At 41.6% G+C, this 19,828-nt stretch overlaps 1 protein-coding gene across 1 annotated transcript; it reads left to right on the top strand.

Annotated features, from left to right (window-relative positions):
• The first annotated feature begins 758 nt into the window (after positions 1-758).
• gnai1 (guanine nucleotide binding protein (G protein), alpha inhibiting activity polypeptide 1) lies at positions 759-18,465 on the top strand. The gene is made up of 9 exons (XM_067581315.1): positions 759-1,222; positions 9,577-9,619; positions 11,407-11,548; positions 11,799-11,956; positions 14,406-14,534; positions 15,791-15,920; positions 16,136-16,289; positions 16,398-16,628; positions 17,161-18,465. Exons 1-8 carry the CDS (start codon positions 1,105-1,107, stop codon positions 16,586-16,588), a joined length of 1,065 nt encoding a protein of 354 aa, XP_067437416.1. The 5' UTR covers positions 759-1,104; the 3' UTR covers positions 16,589-16,628; positions 17,161-18,465.
• The last annotated feature ends 1,363 nt before the right edge of the window (positions 18,466-19,828 follow it).

The raw sequence follows: 19,828 nt of genomic DNA, 5'->3' as shown, positions 1-19,828 counted from the left end.
TTGGATGTGGTCAAGTGTTCATGTGTTGCTAAATTACAGGTCCTTGGGGGTATTGGACTGGGCTGGATTATCTATACATTGCATTGGGTCAGAGCCCGGGGGCACCAGCCAATTTGCCATGCTGGGGGCCACCAATGTGAAAAAAAAAGAAAAACATAAATAGTTTTTCTTTTTTTTGTAAATGAATACAAGATAGAATAATATGATGATCTTTTTGTCTCACTGCTCGGCCACACACACTCCATGCACCGACTGAATGATGTGTTGATGTGTATGTGTGTGCGACCAATCATGTGTAACGAAAGACAGTGATCATACCATCAGGATAAAAACAGACAGGAGGGGTGCCATTTTTAGTATTTTTGACACTGGCCTGACACTGTTTTCAATAGTTCAATATACATAAAGCGTTCAATACACATGTGTAATACTGTTTTTTACATTACTTAAGGTTTTTATACCAAACATGATGTAAAATTATGGTATTCTGGAAATTAAAAGGTTTTCTCATTGAATAGTTTAAGTGATATATGTGCACACCAATCATAGATCAAAACATTGCTAAATTTGGCTGAATTATAAAATCCAGAAGTAGCACTAAATGAGCCGTTTGGGAGTAGATAAAGTCGTTAATGCTGAGCTGAGCCAAGTGATCCGATTCACTAAAAAGATCTGCTAGAGTGAGGCTTTTCTTTTGAAGAAACTAGACCGGAAGTATCGTTATTGTTGCAGCGCGCGAGCACAGCTCTCTCAGCCTCTCATACAATACTAACAGTCGCCGCAACGAATGGAGGCGAACGGGTGGGAGAGACATCACCAAGGAATTGTTTCTCTATCAAAATAGCTTTACCTCGGATGCAACGAGGAATTTAACCCGAAAACATTTCAGCAGGCAGAAGAAACGCCACACTTTTTTTTTTCTTTTTGAAAAGTCGAATCGTTTCCCTTTTTCCCCCCTCCGAAGAGATCGATTGCCTGTCATTTAAAAAAAAAGGGCGTGTGTGCTGGGTGAAGGCAGTTTTAACCATTTAATGTGGGTATATATGGTGTTTTAGATATATATATTTTTTACACCATCTGGGTCTGAAGGACACAGAGTCGAGGATGGGATGCACACTGAGCACAGAGGACAAGGCGGCGGTGGAGCGCAGTAAAATGATCGACAGGAATCTGCGGGACGACGGGGAGAAGGCAGCCAGGGAGGTCAAGCTGCTGCTGCTCGGTAAGATGGGGGGACTCGGCCTTTAAAAAAAACATACACACGCACACACACACTGGCGCTGATGCTCTTTTTTTTTTTTTTTAGTTCATAGTCAGTGTTCAATTGTGTTAGTAGTGAACTGTGAAAGAGTTTCAATTCCGCATCGCTAGCACACTCTCCTTTTTGCTAGCTTCAGTTAATTGTCAACTGTCAACTCTGCTGGTCCCTGAAGGCAACATACTGGGCACTTATTGGCCAAAATATCAGAAATACAACCCCTCAAGTTGTCTTTAACTATGTTTTAATTCATTGTTGTAACGTTAGTCACAATTACATACATAGTTTCTCTCTTTCCTTTCCCCCCCTCCTGTTGGCATTAGATTCATTCAGCCGTCTCTGTAGACCATTTGTATTGACTAAATCCTTTCAACAATGGCACACTTCCTCTCGTCCAGTCCTGTGCAATGCAGTGAAAATAGGCCTATGGCTCATTAGGGGCCCAGGCCTAACTGAATGTGACTGAAAACTTTGAGTCCAGTCATTTTAGGATGCTTAAAGGTTCATTACCTGTTTTTTTTTTTTTTTTTTTTTTTTTAGCTTCCTGCTGTGATGAATGGGTGTAAAGTTCTCCTGTGTTTGTAAGCCTAATTGTATGACTTATTGTCTTGTTCTCATCTCAAGTTCAAGAATAGCAAAGGTACAGAGATGTTGTCTTTAAAGGGCGACAGTATAAATGCAGGAGATTACAATAATGACATGGTAAGTATTAAATCTGATTTGGTTGTCAGGTAGAAGCTGCATAAACAAGAGCAGAAAATAGCTGGCATTTAAACTAAATTGCCATTATTCAACTTAAATAACTAAGCAGCTTACTTGCTGATGTAGGGATAGTTGCCTCTTGACCCTTTCATTACTCTCAGTAATTGCTAATTTTGACTGACCTTTGTATACCAAACCATATCCCTCTGGTGCTTGACTACAGCCTAAAATAATCCACCAAGTATAGGCTATTATTTTTGGTAAATTGATATATCCCGTTTAAAATCTACCACAGGGATGTATCATTCTGGCACAGAACATCCACTGATGTCTTTTTCTACTTCACTATTGTCATTTCTTGCTTTCATTGCATGTGTTTTGTCATTTCCCAGCTCCCTTGTTTGCACAATAATGAGAATTGCTTGCATTTGAAAGCCAGCCATGTGTAAATTAATGTCATTACTTACATGTGGGGAAACGCTGTTATCCTTGTAAATAGAGACCGCAGCTGAAAAACTTTTCCATCAAGCCCTTAGGTGCCTAGCTTTGGGAAATGTTGACATGCACACACATGGTATGTGGGTTACCAGGACACAAAGTCTGAACCCAATACCAATAGCAAGCAAACACCTGACTGACAGACAGCACAGAATAAGAGCTTTTCACAGCTTTTGTGTACTTGTAAGCTTGAGCGAGATAAATATGATTTCTTCATGTCCTTTGCACACTTTAACAGCACAGTTTCAACTATTTTTTTATCGCCATTCATTGGATTACACATCGTCAGTTCACATTCTTGACATACATTTCTTGGAAAATGTAGTTTGATGTTAGTATTCTTGCGTTGGAGCAACTATGGTACATATTTCTTGTTAAAGGTAGACTGCATTCCTCAGGTGCTTGGAGGCCAGATGTGGCTTGCTGATTGAAAGCAAGCAAGTTAGGTCAAGTTTCTGCTATGCTGCTGTAGGGTGGAATCAGCATTTCTCTTGACACAAACCACGCAGCTCTTCCTCCTCCTCCCAGTTTTTCGGTCAAATCATGTCGCGTCAACTTTCGAGCGGCTGTCGTCGTCGTGATAGTTGCGTGCCAGGTCGTGGCGGTACCACGTGCGGCTGCTTTGGCACCGTTCCCTGCCATTTGTGTTTGATCCACTCAGCGTGGTAGCCAGGTAACACACTCAGCCTCTTCAGGTTACTGCCTGAAGTGACACACACACACACACACACACACACACACACACACAGACAGGCTGGGACGCCAGGAGAAAGGAAAAGAGGGGGCCAGTAAGATGAGAACCGCGCTAATGACTGAAGCATTAAAAATGAAAAAGCTCCACTGCAGTGAAGGAGGGTGCTTGAATTAAGAGTTTGAGTTGTTTACTTTGGGGATGAACAGTCAGTGAAAAGACACTGTTTCGGAGTTGTTGATTTGCAAGCAGTTTTCTCTAAACCCACACCCTGTCAACAAAGATAAAAAAGTCAATAAAAACATGTGGCTTGAGAGTAAAAGGCTGGCAGGGCTGGAGAAATATGATGCACGCTACTAGAAGAAAATGGAGGTGACCCCCCACCAAATGATGCCATGTGTAGATATTTGTGTATACACTAAAGCTTCGGTGATTTGGTAGGTGGCAAGTTCATGCGATGACCACCTGCTTCTCCAGCACTGTCCCAAAAATGATAATCACAGGCTTATGTGAGCTCTCCGTCACTGGCATGAAATCATTCCGCTGACGTAAAAAAAACCCTCAATTTGCATGAAAAATGATTTGAATCTTTGTGAGTCGGTGTGTGTGTGTGCACGCTGTGAAGTCCGTACCAGCTGGCAGGCTCAGGTGTCTTTTGCAGAGGCAGGGAATGTGATCTTTTTCTTTTTTTCTCCTGAAAACTGAACATATTTCTCATTTAGCTCTTTGTCTTTATTTGGCTCTCGTTTTATTTCCATCATCTCCAGGACCCAATTATCCTACTATTCATATCTACACGCTAAAATAGATTACAATCTCCTCAACCTAATTACTCTCTTTCTATAGCTGTCATGCAACTGTGGGAAGATTTTATTAATAATCGTCGGCCTTTGCCTAACGTTTGTCATTCCCTTCTTGTTAATGTTTTCCATATTTTTTAAAATGATGCATGTAACTAGCGTTGTCGAACATGTAGTGCAGCATGACGGTGTGTTATTCATCTTAGTGACGTTAAATATGGACAGCCAAAGTAGTTAACTTGTTCACATTCTTCGCTGTAAACATCATTAGACGTCTCTGTGAACACAGCGTTTCCCCAGAAATATGAGCGCCGCTGCTAAAATTTCACACGATCATTAGTATCAGTGGGCTACTGATGATCTTCACCAGCACACTGTGCGAGCACAATAACACCCTACATTACAGTGGAATTGTTTTGAGTCATTAACTAGTGCATCAAATCCCAGAATCCTCCCTCTCCTCATTCTTCAAAGGAGATCTAAGCGAAAGGCGCTGTTGTAAGAGTAGAATAACTCCTTTTTAAGGATTGGACAGCGCGTAATTTGTGTGGTTGAGCGAACGGCAGGAAAGTGACAGTGAATGCGAGCGGAGAAGAGAAAAAAGGTTAGCAGTAAGTTGTCATTATGGCAGTAAATGTGCAGTACAGGCTCCAGTGTGTCAGTTAATAAGTGCTGCAGCTTCTCAAGACCAAGAAAAAGTCTGTTGTTTCCCCAACCGCTGGAAAAGTGAAGGTCATTAGCCCCGAAGTTAGCGACAGTGCGTTAGCCTAACCTGACAAGGCTCACTTAAGGTGGACTAAGGTGCAGCAGCTTTTGTCATTTTAGCGTCAGTCTCAGCTGCTTCTAAACAGAGAACGGAGAAATGTCTGGTTGCCGAGTCTCTGCCAAGTTTTACCTCACAGTCAACCTAGAGGAAACACTGGAATAGTTCAAGTCCGTGCCAGCGTGTGTGTGTAGGGAAACAATCTTTTAGCTATCGATCCGCTTGTTGGCAGATCGATCCTTGTGATTTAGCGTGGTCATTTCCTCTTGTGGGTAGCACTGCTCGGAGGCTCCTGGAATCCTTCATGAGTGACTCATACTTAAATCCCCCCCACCCCCACCCCCCCCCCGAGGGAGAGGGAAAGAAGAAGAGAAAGAAAAAAGAGAAGAAGAAGAGGAATTGGACGATGAATGAGAGGAAGAATACGTCATAAAGGGAAAATGACTGCAGGGGACAGAGAGAAATGTAAAAGAGGAGGAGAGATGTATGCAACAGAATTAGAGTGGACAACTGAGAAAGTGAGGCGTGGATGTCGGGGTTGGGCTTATGCTGCTAATGTAGCATCACTAATGTGGTTAGCACATTGTGCCAAACTTGATAAGCCCTCTTCAAGCTCTTGGACTGCTCACCTCAAAGTGAAAGCGTTAGGCCGGCTGCCCGACCTGGCCCTAAACCTCCCGACAAATCTATCTTCATACCATGAGTCGAACTCTGCAGACATCACGACGTGCATTTTGAAGCGCATATCAGTTTGCACGCAAGCACTCGTCGTCGCTAATTCTCCAAGAGAATTAGCAGCGACATTCGGTTAATCTATAAACGGAGAAGGTCCAGGCATGGTAGCCGTTTTAATCACATTTCTCTCCTCACTGCGATTGTTATAAAACATTCCTCGTCTGTGATGCCTCCTCGCTGAGATCGGCCAGGGGAAGTTCCAAGAGGAAAGACGTGTTGTGCGGTCGGATGATAGAAACGCCTCTGTTCTCTGTGGAAGAAGAGAAAGAAAAAAAAAAAAAAACCCTCCATTTTCACTGGGAGGGTTAGCTCGGATTTTCCTAAAATAGTTTCAACCGCTAGAAACAGAAAACAGCTGCTCCAGTGGTTTTGAGTCTGTTGCTGTTTTGGGGTGGGCGTATCAAAGCTGTGGGTGTGTAACATGACTCTGCATGAACAGCGATAGGTCAGGCCTGTGGTTGTGCATAACCGTTAAAGGTGTGTGTGTATGTGTGTGTGTGTGTGTGAGTGAGAGAGAGAGAGAGAAAGAGAGAGAGTCAAAATAAGGACGAGTATGTGTTGTGTGTTCGTCAGGCCTAGAGGCTTTGGCAAGAGCCACACCCTAATGATATCACTGGTGTTTAGAGGCCAGAGTCTAGTTTCATACATAAACACATAGCTCACGTCTCATTTATTATAATGAACACCAAGACACTGAATTTATGGGAATTGTCCAATTTTAACCAGTGGAATGCTTACAATTAGTCTGGTTTCATTTCAAGCGTTCTGCACTATCAACAGTAGTGACAAAAAAATTTGTCTGACTACTGCCCGCTTCTTCTTTCTTTGCAAATACAATCCCACTATGATTCATCAAACATCAGTGTTTATTTTGGCTGGTGCAGAATCTGGCTTTATGGTACAAGACGATCACGATATCCAAGTATTTCTCAACCAGCTCGAGACACCTCATTATCATATCAGCTGAATTTCAGTAGCAGTTCACACGAGCGAAAACAAACAAGAAGCATCTTGTTTGTCTCCGTTGCATCAATCAATCATCAAATCTTATCAGGTTTTAGCTTTTTACATTTGCAAGTAACTAAAGGATGCAATAACTCAAAGATGTCTAATTACCTTTTGTTGTCTGTGGAGGCAGAGACACTACAGTTTATAGCGGCAGTCTAATTCATGTTCACAACCTGTATCTACAACCTGGAAATGAGATGAGCAACATAGTATATGAAATGTATCCAACATATTCAATTAACAGCTACAGCTAAGAGCTGCTTATCTAAATACTGAAGGTCCTGATTCACAACTATTAAACTTGGATCAGATTAAAATGTTATGACTGAAGGAAAACGATACGAATCAGAGTTTAACTGTGACACTTTGTGAAACTACAAAAAGACACAGTTGACTGGCCGTCACGCAGGGGTGTCACAGAGCGATGTGCTTTTTTCACTCACATACAATCTCTGACTGGATACAGACAGCAGCTGCAGAGAGCACATAAACCAGAGGACAGCCAAACTTTTCATTGTAGCTGTTAAAGAATTAGCGTTAACCAGCAACAGCTGATCTAACGGGCTGCCGGTGATGTGTGTCGTTTACACCAGCGAAACCGAGAAGCCTGCTACCTGGATGTTTTCTACTGATGCTTGCAGTTGGAAAAGAGTTGAGGAAAATAAAATAAGAGATTTAAACATATCTGGGTGTTTTGCCAACCGTGAAGCAGATCCAAATTGGAAGCAGCTTTTTGATTTGCAATGATATAAAATAGAGGAAGAACAGCAAATTCTCACATTTTAGAAGCTGACAGTAAAATCAGAAAATATTTAGGATTGTTGTTAGATAAATGACTGAAATAAACTAATCAGTTATCAAAATTATTCAACTTATTTTCTGAACATCAGTGGATTAACTCATCACTGCAGCTCTTTATATTTTCTGCTTAGAACACCCTATCAAATGATTACTTTTTAAGGAAACACAGCTGTAGAAAATCCCTAGAAACTCTGAGAAGTCACGTTACTTAGCAGTTAGCCAAGAGTTTCCTTTATAAGGAGGCTTCTTCCTTTTTTACAGTAGCTCTTAGCACGCCTGAAGTGGATTTTAATGCATCCCACATTGAGAGACACAGCGTCTGTAGGCAAGGTGTCTTTGGCCTTGTGAAAACGGCTCTTGGGCAGGCTGATGAAAAGCAGCCTTTTGGCTAACTCTGGTAAATTTACATTTGTTCGAATGCTTGATTAATGTACTGTACGTCGTCCCTTTTTCAAATAAAAAAATAAATTTAACTGTGCCAGCTCACCGGACAGCCGTGCCCAGCAGAGCAGGCAGATCTGACGTCTGTGTATGGGACCCGCAGGGATTTGCACAGATGAGTGTTTGGCCTCAGAGCACAGGGAGCTGCCACTGTACCGTCACCTCCCTCCAGGGTGCTCTGGCACCCGAGTGGTGACACGTAATTAAAATAATATGGCCTCAGGTGAATCTCATCCAATTATACTGAAGGTGAAGTGCCAGGGCGTACTATCAGCATGCAGCTGTTGGTCAGGGAAAGTTTATAGGAATTCAGGCAGATACAGATACAGTCTCCACTGCATTAGGATACATACATACAGCATTTATTTATTCTGTGCTCCATTTTTTATTAATAACACAGGACAGAACAGTAGGAAGTATGCTGGACAACAAGTGGCATGTGTCAAAAATACACCGAATCATATGGTTTTGGTTTGTTTTTTTTTTGGTTTTGCAACACCAAAAGAAAGTGGAACTAGATAAGGCGGATGATTTATTATGCAAGAGCAAAACCATCTTGTCTCTGCTGACAGTATCACGAGGTAACAGATAGTGGTAGAGTTCATGATATGATTTCCACTTCCCCTTTTTTTTTTTTTTTTTTTTTTTCTGCTTCTAGAGCTGAGAGAGAAGCCGGAGGCATTGACTTGGGGAATTGCCACTCTCAAGTGGTTTGAAAAAAAATCTTCCCTAGTGGCAGAAGAGCGTTACGTCAGTGACGACTGGCCAATTGCCTCGCTATGACCACGTCCCCACCACTGTAATATGAGGACATTGAGAGGACATTAGTAGATCTAATGTAGTTCATGGTAATACCCATTAGAGTTCATGAGCATGAGTCTAATGAATGTGGTTTATGAGGACATCACAGATGGTTTTCATTGGTAAAGGACATTTTTTGATAAAAGGGTACTTCCAACTGTTTATGAGGGCACCAAAGCACAGTAGAGGGAAAAGAGTAGCAGATGCATAATGCATAATGGGGGTTTTTTTTTTTTTTTTGGTGGAAGCCAACATGTCACACACATACGCTCACAACCACAAAGCCTCCTCAGGTGACCGGCCTCACTAGAGATGTCCTGGATATAAAGCAGTTGCCATGGCACTGTGACGTACACACGAGAGACCGGCAAAGCAAAAAAAGCCGTGCCGACAGTCTGATTCCCTTCATGTTCTCCTTACTCCTCTCCCCTCTCCCCCCCCTTCGCTCTTTTCATCGTAGCATTGTTTCATCGGTCAGCTACACCGCCATCAATCTAATTAGTCTCCAGCGTCGAGTGCCTTCCCGTCCTGAAGTGTGACACCGTGTTTTTGGACACTTCACAGCCCTGTCAATAGTAATCTATTTTATCGTTAATCCAAGCTCCACTTTAAGGCCAAGAGGCTCCGCACGGTTGATGTGAAAGTCTCGTCGCTGATGGAGTTCTAAACACACAGTCGGCTTATACAATGTTCAGATTTCTTCACACTAAACTAGAGCAAGCTTGACCACAAAATAGTCATCTGACTGAGCTAAATGCCATCAACTTATCAGTATGTTATGCCGGAACTGCCCGGAGCAGAGACCAAAGCGGAGGTTTAAAGACTCCTTTTAACTTAAACACTCAAGTCATACATAGACTTCAAGTTATATATATATACACAAACACAAACACTCTCTCAGTTCTGCTCTGGTTGAGATGGTTATGGTCAGGTTTTCTTTTTCATGGTTCATGAAAAAGTTGTTGTCGGTCGAACAATCGGATGAAATGTACTCGGCTTACAGGCAACATCAACCTTGTGAAATCATTTACACTCTGTAATAAACCCTTTTTTTGTTTTTTTTTCTTGTCTTTTCCAGGTGCTGGTGAATCAGGGAAAAGTACAATCGTCAAGCAGATGAAGTGAGTTCATTTCACTACTGTTGCATCTAATCATTCTGCACGTTGAACAATAAAAACTTCTTCTTCTTCTTCAAGTGTATCAACAATGACTTCTCTCACATCAGATACACATAATGCCACCGCACTAGATATTATTTTCAAAAGAGTTTTCATTTTCCACAATAAACAGCGTCAAACACCAATCATGCTTTTTATACCGTCTCTCCGGGTAATATTACGCTCTGTGAATCACAGTACACACAGGTACCATGCATAATGGATCATGAAGACAACCCTAGCAACATCCATTACAATAGACTCTGTCTATATATCATCATCCTCATGCTGTGTGTGTGTCTGTGTGCTGCATTTGAATTAGATTTTTCATAAACGGCCTTATGGATACTCTCATCTATCAGCAGACGTACACATGTCAACAGTACGGCAGTTTTACATTGTTAAGCAGCTGTTCTGCTGTATCATTGCTTTTTCTATTATTCATTTGTGGAAGATGTTCAGGTCATAAATCCGCCGCTACAACAGCGAGCTGAGAGAAATTGCGGTATCAGTGTGATTTACTTTATAGTAGATTCTTATTGTAGCATAATAAAACTGACAGATTAGATTTACATGTCGTAGCCGCTGACTTTCTTTATACACTTTCTGCCTTTTCTAATAATGAAAGGATGAGTCTTGCGATGTTGTTCTTATTGCCGACAAATTCCATCAACCAACGAAGAAGTGATCCCACTAACGAGTAAAACAATTAACTGATCAGTAGAAGTATTTTCCATTAATCTTGTCCCCTTTTTTTTTCCTGCAAAAACACCCGACGTTCTCTTCTTCCAGCTTCTCATTTGTGAGGATTTGCTGAATTTGTTTCGCCGACGTGATAATAAATTGAATTACTTTGCTTTTTAGACTATTAAGGCTCAAGTAAACTTCATTAGAACTGTTTGTCGAATGGTTGAACAGCGTGTGAAACCCCCTCTCTCCCCCATACCTGCGCCCAGCTATTTCTATAACTTTCCAAAATCAGCCTAATAGTAAGTATTGCGTGTGTAGCTAGAGGCTATTACAGCTTATACTCTTCTACCGTAGACCCCTGTTGTAGCTCAAAACCTAATAAAAACACACCGTGTAGCCTCTCTGTTGCACCGGGTATTTGACTCACTGTCCAAATGCAGTAAATACTCACTATCATCTCCAAAAAACTCACCTTCTGAGCATGTTTGTACAGTGCCGAGTTGATTTATGAAAGTATTGAATCTTCTAAAGTGTACAGCAGGAACCAGTGGGGGTTTGAGGCTGAAAATAGTTCCATAGAGACCGACTCGCACATTGTCGGTTCTGGTCTTTTGATTGGATTTGTGACAACAACAAAAACATAGAATATTTTCATCCTCTAACCACAACACCAGCGAGTCAGACAACAAATTATAAATCGAATCTCTTTATTAAAGGTCAAATAAACCTTGAACTCTAGATAATTATTAACATTTTCATGTGTTCAGTGGATGATTTTATCCAGAGTAACTGTAAAAAAAAAGAAAAAACTTAATTTCCCTGGATGACTATATTTTAAGCAACCTGAAATGAGAAGCATGGAGATCAGGGCCATTGTGCCCTGACAGTATTCTTGAACATTACAGTAAGGATGTAAGGTCAGTGTATTAAAAAAAAAAAGAAAAGTGAATTACTTATTGAAAAGATGAGCAGTTTGGTTGCTCTCTGCTGTAACAGTCCAGGAAAATTACTCCACAGCTGACCAATTTCCCCCCCACACCCTTTTTCTTTTTTTTTTTCAGGATCATCCATGAGGCAGGCTACTCAGAAGAGGAATGTAAGCAGTACAAGGCTGTGGTCTACAGCAACACCATCCAGTCCATCATCGCCATCATCAGAGCTATGGGGCGCCTCAAGATAGACTTTGGCGACGCCGCGAGAGCTGTGAGTGAAAGAGGGGAGGTGTGATTCGCTTGGTTTAGGGCGTAAACCTGAAGTGAAGTTGTGGTGCTTGGAAAACAGGAAGGCACCGACTCACCAATATAGTCATGACTTCAGAGGTTATTTCAAGTTGTCTACAAGTCAATTTAAATGTTTCAAGCTCGGTAGCATACACACGTTAATAAAGACGGTCTTGTAATGACTCTGATGGTTGATTTGTGATACTGAAGCCAACCCGACTCCTCTCTCTCAGGATGATGCACGGCAGCTGTTTGTGCTGGCAGGCTCAGCAGAGGAAGGTTTCATGACAGCAGAGTTGGCTGGTGTCATTAAACGGCTGTGGAAGGACGGAGGTGTTCAAGCCTGCTTCAGCCGCTCCCGCGAATATCAGCTCAACGACTCGGCAGCATAGTGAGTCACACACACACACACACACACACATACATATAAACAGCAGAGGTAACTGTTGCATGGCTCGCCAAAGCTGTGACTCACCCACAGAAAAGACTCAATGGTCCCCACACACACGCACAAACACACACTGATCTGTGTCAACAACTTTTAATGACAAAATCTTCCACATCAGATGACCTGAAGTTCTAAATTACTGCCAGCCCACTGCAAAATGCGCAGGAAGCTGCCACCACAAACGCGCCAAAACACAAGTTTGTCCCCAGTCATGTTCAGGGAGCAGAAAGCTACCACGCATCCGTCCGGACTTTTAGACTGTCAATATTTGCTTTCTTCTGCCAAGCCTGAATAGCGGTAGCTGGAGAGACTAATCTTTGACCTTATAACTCAGCGCTGGAACATTTTATGCTTTAAAGAGTAAAAAAAAAAAAAAAAAAAAATCACACAAATACAGAATAAAAAATCCTTTTGGTGGATTTTCTCTTTGTTGCTAAACTGTTACGTAATTTTTTTTTTTTTTTTCCGAACCAGTTTAAATCTTTTATATGTTGTGCAAGAGTCCTTGGTGTCAAAACAAATGATATCATCACAAGGCAGCTCCTGTGTTTTGTTAGGAGGACAGCCATTCGCCCTGTCGCAGGACGAACATCAGCGAGTTACATCGCGGGCTGAGGGAGCTGCAGTCGTTGGCTATTTTCTAATTGGTTCTTCTAATCCCGCTGTCCAGGGGCTTTTCATGAATAGGAAACACCGTTGCCAAACCTTGTGTATTTTTTTTTTTCTCTCTCTCTTCACTTAATACCTCAGAAGACAAACAAAAGGCTTGTGTGAGTGTAGGGGGAGATTACTTTGTGTTTGTCTGCCAGCAACTAGAGGTCACTAATCGCTTTCCCTTGTAATTTATCATAACCTTGAGGTATTAACTCGGGTCATAATACATTCAGAGTGTGTGAAAAATGTAATTTATGTGTGATATCCTGCATAAGCACAGCAGATGTTAAAAGATTTAAAAAGCTTTAGTATTTGTTCAGAATTTATTAACTAAAACAACTCATTTCCACATTTAGGAGGTTTAGGACTCCACTACTAAGAAAAATTGAACCAACAATGTAATCTGATAATGGATTTAGACTGTACAATTGTGGAAAATGCATTTTCACTTATGTGATGCAATCACACAAACTTTGCTTAACATTTTTTTTCTTCTGTTTTGTAATTTCCTGTTGCGGGAAAAACATTTCTTAAAACTGCAAATGTCAATTCTTTCCATTATCGATGAGCTGATGACTTGTTTGTTCCCAAGAAGTGTCAGGAAATAATAAGAAATGCTTGTTACAGTTTTACAAAAGTCCAGTTGGATATATTCAAATTGCTTTATCTGACCCAACAGTGGAAAACTCAAAGATATTCAGTTCATTATCAGTTGAGTAAACATTGCAGCTCAAAAATTTCTCATGCATACACCTCTGCTATGCGTAACTTGCATATGCAACATTAAGAAAATTGCCACAATTTCAAGATAAACAAAAAAATTCCATTATCTACCCTCATGTCTGCTGTTTTCATGTGAAGAATCATATTTACAGTCACATTTACAGTTGCAGAAAGAAAGAAAAATACATCTCAAAGCTATCAAGATGTCCGGTTAACTACTTCTAAACATTAATAATTACATGTTATTTCTTCGTAGGTTATTTGTATCTGCTTATTCTTCTCCATGAGAGTAGTAGAGCCTGTCCTAGCAGGTACTTGGCAAAACGCAAGCCAGCACCCTGGACAGATGGCAAGTCCATTACAGTGCTGACACAGAGGCAGACACATTCACACTCATACGTAGGGAATTTCCAATCAGCTGCATATCCTAGGACTGTGGGGGAGAACCAGAGCAACCAGAGGGAACGCACCAAACATTGAGAAAACAATGCACACTCCCTGCTGAAAAGACCACAGAGCTCAGATTAAAACCAGGCCCCAGCTTTGCTATGAGGCAACGGTTTTAACCACAAAGCCACCATAGCGTCATGTCTAAATTTAACTGGTGTTTTATCTGATGTTTTAAACTGTGTGGTCAGAATTTTGTATTTTAGCTAACTTTGGCGTGGACTCAAGTGTATTGCAACTGAAGATTTAATGAAAAAAAAAAAATCCTTGAATTTCACAAAACATGTAGTCATCAGGTCAAGGCTGAAGACAACAACGATAATATTTTGTTACAAAGAAGTTTCAAAAAACGTTGGAATCAACTTGTTTTCAACCTAAAACCAGTTCATCACAATGATTTCATGGGGACTCATTGTACGACACATGACCTCGCTATCTCTGACACATTTTCTCCCGTTTGTTTCCTCTCTCGCTGTCTTTCTCGCTCCCTTTTCTCTCTCTCTCTCTCTCTCTCTCTCTTTCTCTCGCTATTTTTATTTCCCCCTCCTTTGCGTTAACCTCACCTCAGCTACTTGAACGATTTGGACAGGATATCCCAGGCTACCTACATCCCAACTCAGCAGGATGTCCTGAGGACCCGAGTCAAAACCACAGGCATCGTGGAGACGCACTTCACATTCAAAGACCTGCATTTCAAGTGAGAATTTCTCTCTCTCTCTCTCTGTCTCTCTCTCTCCCTCATACAACTGGCGCAGACTAAACAGTCTCTGTGGTGTTTTACGTGATGGCTTAATTGGCTTTCCTTCCTGTTACTGACTCATTGCCTTTCATAGAAATTCCCTTTGTACACGTACAGCTGTAAATTGTGACACAATCTGTGAAGGTGTTGTACGCATCGGAGATGACTAAGTTGTAGCACTCAGATAACAAACACAGACAGGAAGTGAGGGCGGGGGGGGGGGGGATTGATTATGTCATGATACCAGAAGTTTGGCCAGTCCACTGAAATACATACTGTTGTCCAAAACACAAAGGAGAGAAATCCCATGTTCTATCAATACACACACAGCTGTTTATTCAGTCCTTTTCTATACAGCCTGTCCATTATTATCACCGTCGTACATTATAGGATATTACATTAGTTCTGTCAGTCACATAGAAATCACACTGCAGTGACAAACAGCTGTGTCAAAACCTACTGTAGGTATTTATTCTTCACCGTTTTAACGACTAACCACGAAGGATATAAACAGAATGAGAGGGGAGTGACCCGTTGAACCAGGATGTCTCTCTCTTTCAACATGTTTTGACATGTTAAATGTATTAAGAAAAACAGGCTTTTTGAGCACCGGTTATTTTTTATTTTCCTTGACAATCTGCCTTTTTAAAGCCAAAGTCTTTCCAGATGTGACTGTTGCTGTTTTCCTTTTTTAAATAGACCAGTAAGAGCTAAAAAAAAAAAAAGGCGGGGGTTGTTGTTGTTTCTTTTCTCAGCTCCGTGCATTTTTTTGTGATCGTTTCATTCAGTTTTGAAATATTTGGACTTCCTGGTTTAGCGGTCCTTCCTGAATGTGTGAAGTGTACAAAGATGTAATTCATGTCTGACTGTGTCTGACAGTGTTTATGCCACTTCCAAGTCCATTTATTGCCTTACACTGAACATTTGAAAGCAGCAATAAAGTAAACCACCTTCATGCCCCTTGGCGGAGCAAATAGGAGACAGTGCAACATCTCAAGGTCCGCTCCTGCTCTCAACCTATTTTTCAATCTGTTGTTTACGTAACAACATACAAATATTTTCTTTCTTTTCCCCTCTATCATTTACTGTCATCACTTGACACGGCAGCGCCTCTTCCCGATATTTGTTTTGGCCTTCGGGTGTCATAAACACTGCTTGTACTGTATTGGATGTAAACATGCTGAAGGATATGCTTTCTATGTTTCTTTCTCCAGAATGTTTGATGTCGGCGGTCAGAGGTCTGAGAGGAAGAAGTGGATCCATTGCTTCGAGGGCGTGACCGCCATCATCTTCTGCGTGGCCCTCAGCGACTACGACCTGGTGCTGGCCGAGGACGAGGAGATGGTGAGTGCTTCGTCCGCTGACTCACGGACAAAGATAATATCCGGCAGTCTGTGTTCATACACAGCAGGAACTTTGTTTACTGAAATCGTGATGGGTCAGAGAGGTAGAAATAAAGAACGGCTTCCGTTCAAAATCGGTCCTTGTTTATGGATCAGTGAGCAAAGCGCAACGACCGCCGTCACCTTACCTGTTTTTATTTTTCTTTCTCCCCTCAGAACCGAATGCACGAGAGTATGAAGCTGTTCGACAGCATCTGCAACAACAAGTGGTTCACAGACACCTCCATCATCCTCTTCCTCAACAAGAAGGATCTGTTCGAGGAGAAGATCAAGAAGAGTCCTCTCACCATCTGCTACCCAGAATACGCTGGTAAGACTGGCAGCGTTTTGGTGCAGAAAGTGTCCCACAGTTCCCACAAAAATCTATGCTAGTAACAAAATCTTTCCTATGTTGTGACTTCTTCCTCGTCTTTTCCAGGCTCCAACACGTACGAGGAAGCGGCCGCCTACATCCAGTGTCAGTTCGAGGATCTGAACAAGAGGAAGGACACCAAGGAGATTTACACCCACTTCACCTGCGCCACAGACACCAAGAATGTGCAGTTTGTCTTTGACGCCGTCACCGACGTCATCATCAAAAACAACCTGAAAGACTGCGGTCTGTTCTGAGGACGACGGAGACGACGAAGACGACAGCCTTTTTTTCTTGGTAAGGAACTCCTCGTCGTCCCTCCTTTTTAATCTTTTCATCGCCTGAGAAACACCAGAGCTCAACAAACCAGAGATCCGCACCCCTTTGCTCGGCTCACATGCGGCGGACATGTGTGTGTGTGTGTGTGTGTGGTTCTGCATCACGGATGAGGGCACATGTCAAGGTTGTGACTGAGAGTGTGTTCACCACAGTATGAGGAAGTTGTAGGAGTCTGGTTTAAAGATGTTCTCTTTTCCAAAGTCTTTATAATAATTTGCCTTCAAATGGTTTGTTTCTAGAGCTTTTAAACATGCAGAATTACAGAGGAGCATAGCTGGAGTTGACCGCAAAGATGCAGCATAATCCATCATAATCAAATGTATAATTTAATCACTGAATCTCTGAAATCAGTGTCTACTTTTATCAAAGGCTTAAATGCATTTTCTGCTCCATTTAGATATTTGTGAAATAGTAGCAGACCCGACCCCCATCCCCTCCTCGCTTCCTTCATGTTTCTTTCTCTCTCTTCTCTCTCTCTCTCCGTCCTCAGGCAGTGGAGCCAGCTTATTGTGCATCTTTGATGGGGAAGATGAGAAGAGTCGGGAGGATCAGTCACGGACCAGTGCTGTACTATATGCCACTTTTAACAGCTTTATTTATGTTTTTGTCTTGGAACATTTTGAACTAGCGTTACGACATTTGTGTAGGATGTTTGTATCATTGTAAAAGCCTCACCGCAAATTTTCTCACTTTGTTTTTGTTTTTTTTGTTTTTTTTTTAATTCTCCTTTTTGTTTTTTTTATTTTCTGAGGAGAAGGACATCACATTTTCACTGTTCCTTCTGCCGCTGTCTCTGGAAAAGGAAACTTTAACTGTTGGTGGAAATGCTTCTTTTTCTCCTTCCCTACAACCAAAAGGGGGAAAAGGGGTACAACTTTGAGTCCAGTTTGTTGGTACTTGTGCCTTCGCATGCCTTTTACTGCGGTCGTAGTCCCAATGCTTGTTCTGTTGCCTGCTGAATTGTTCTAAACATAAGAGGTAAACTGTTTTCATATGTTAGTGTCCCTGCTATCTTCTATGTGCACACCACTGAGCTATCGGGAGGAGGAAGATTTCTCTCTGGTCTAAAGGTACATGGGTCTCCATGGTGACCAACATGTAGCCTCCACAGTCCCCTACCCCACCCCCCCTCCTCATCCCCCACCTGCCATGACAATGAAAGGCCTCGCTGGCCGATCACACAGTACAATACTGAGATGTATATTGTTACATTTACCCCACAAATCTGGGGTTCTGGTTTTTAAACAGTGTACAAAATATCCATTCTTCCCAACCATTCGGAAAATGGTTAGTCGAGGCGCTGAGCTTATAATATGCTCGAGTGTTTTAAAGTACAAAGACCAGAGTTGGCACATTTTACTGTATATTTTAATGTATTTGGAGGAAATGTATTTTGGAGGAGAGTTCATGGAGTTTTTTGGGTGTCGAGAAGAGAAAAAACTGAACCACAGAAAAGATGGTTGTATAGGTTGAGGATGAGGTCTGAAATGTTTTAAGGTTCAGACACCGCTCTTGGGAGGATCCTATCTAGCAACGGTTTGAGAGTAGAGGCTCTGTTTTGAGGATCCATGAAGCCTTTCGTTCAGGTGATGGAAACAAAGATGGGTCAAGGGAGCCTGGTCTGTGATTGTAGATCAGTACTACTTTGCCAAGAAGAGCGATTTAAACACGGTCCTGGATCTGTTCATATAAAGAAACTGCCACAACTGTCAATGTATGTGTATGTTCTCCACGGATGGAGAATCTTTGTAGACTCATCTCCCTTATTTTGCTAATAAAAACCATTTACAAACCATATGATGTCGCTGTATCATTATACAAATGTCTTTATCTCTAAAACAAGTCATTTAATTGTTGTACTAATTAGGCATACTTAATTAGCCATGAAGAGTTTATATTATTCTGCTTCTTCCTAGTCTCTTGGATATTTCCTTTAAATGTCATGTTACCATCACTTGCTCTCCTACAAATAAACCTCAGACTCTAATTTTTGTCTGTCAAACACCTGAAAGGGCTTCGATATGCTGAAAGATCAAATTGTTTTCTTCTATCTTGCATCTCAAATGCAAAATCCACATATCTGTCTAATGCAGACATGCTTTGATGGCTCTGTATTCATGTAGTCGGACTGCTTGCCACTTCATATCCTTATGAATGGCGAGCCTGCCATCAACAGCAGGCCCAGGTACTGTTGTACACACTCTATGCATTTCTTATGAACCAAGGTACCTTGTTATCTCCAAACAGGGAGTCCCACAGAGGCAATTAGAGACAATGTTGTCAGTTCTGCACACAACATCCATCACATTTGTATTCCTCTGTGGCCTTAGAAGCTGCTTTACGTGCAGTAGTACTCAATGCAGTGGCTCGTGTAGATGGAAATTGATCATGCCTGAACAGATTTGGCCACACCGGAAAGGTTGACTTGCATGTACTGATATAGAAACCCTCTTAATCTTATTTTCCTATTCGCTAATGACTGCTAAGTAAAGTACTCATAAGGCTCTCTCCACACTGTGGTTGATGTGTATCTTTGACGTGTGTCACTAACTATTTGCATTGTAAATGTGCCATGACGTCAACTGCTTATAACATCAGTGATGGCTTCCCTTTCTAACAATACCTCTACTGAGGAAACATTGGAAGGCGGGATTTCTATTACATACACTAAAAGACAAAGGATACACCTTTAGTAATGTGTGACAACATTTTGCTGAAGCCACTACAGTATAATACATATTTTTAGACAGAATCTGTAGTTTTAGTGTCTTTCAGTTCATTGTTTTGTTTTTATGACCACTGTTTTGGTTCTTTCTTACCAATTTCATCATTTCCAGATGTAGCAGGCAGCTGTTTTCAGTAAAAAAACAGCGATAAACCCACTGAACATTACCCGCCCAGCACCAAACAGGCAATACAGACAGTTAGCTATTAGCCGGTGCGGATATTGGAGCATTTACCAGCTAAAGAGACCAATATTTCCCTCAGGAGTTGGTGGAGACCTAACAAAGCTAGAATGAGATTGAATATTGGAGTCTCACTTTAAAGTTTCAGGATTTCTTGTACCACTTCAAACATTTCCTTTGACTCTCTTGATGTGAGGAATGCCCTCTTAAACTGTGCATTTAAAGCGATTCGGGCACCACAAATAATTTGCA

This window comes from Thunnus thynnus, chromosome 23, assembly GCF_963924715.1.
Source record: "Thunnus thynnus chromosome 23, fThuThy2.1, whole genome shotgun sequence".
NCBI classification, from domain to species: Eukaryota; Metazoa; Chordata; class Actinopteri; order Scombriformes; family Scombridae; genus Thunnus; species Thunnus thynnus.
Note: the sequence above shows the minus strand (reverse complement) of the source record. Positions and strands in the feature narration are given on the sequence as shown.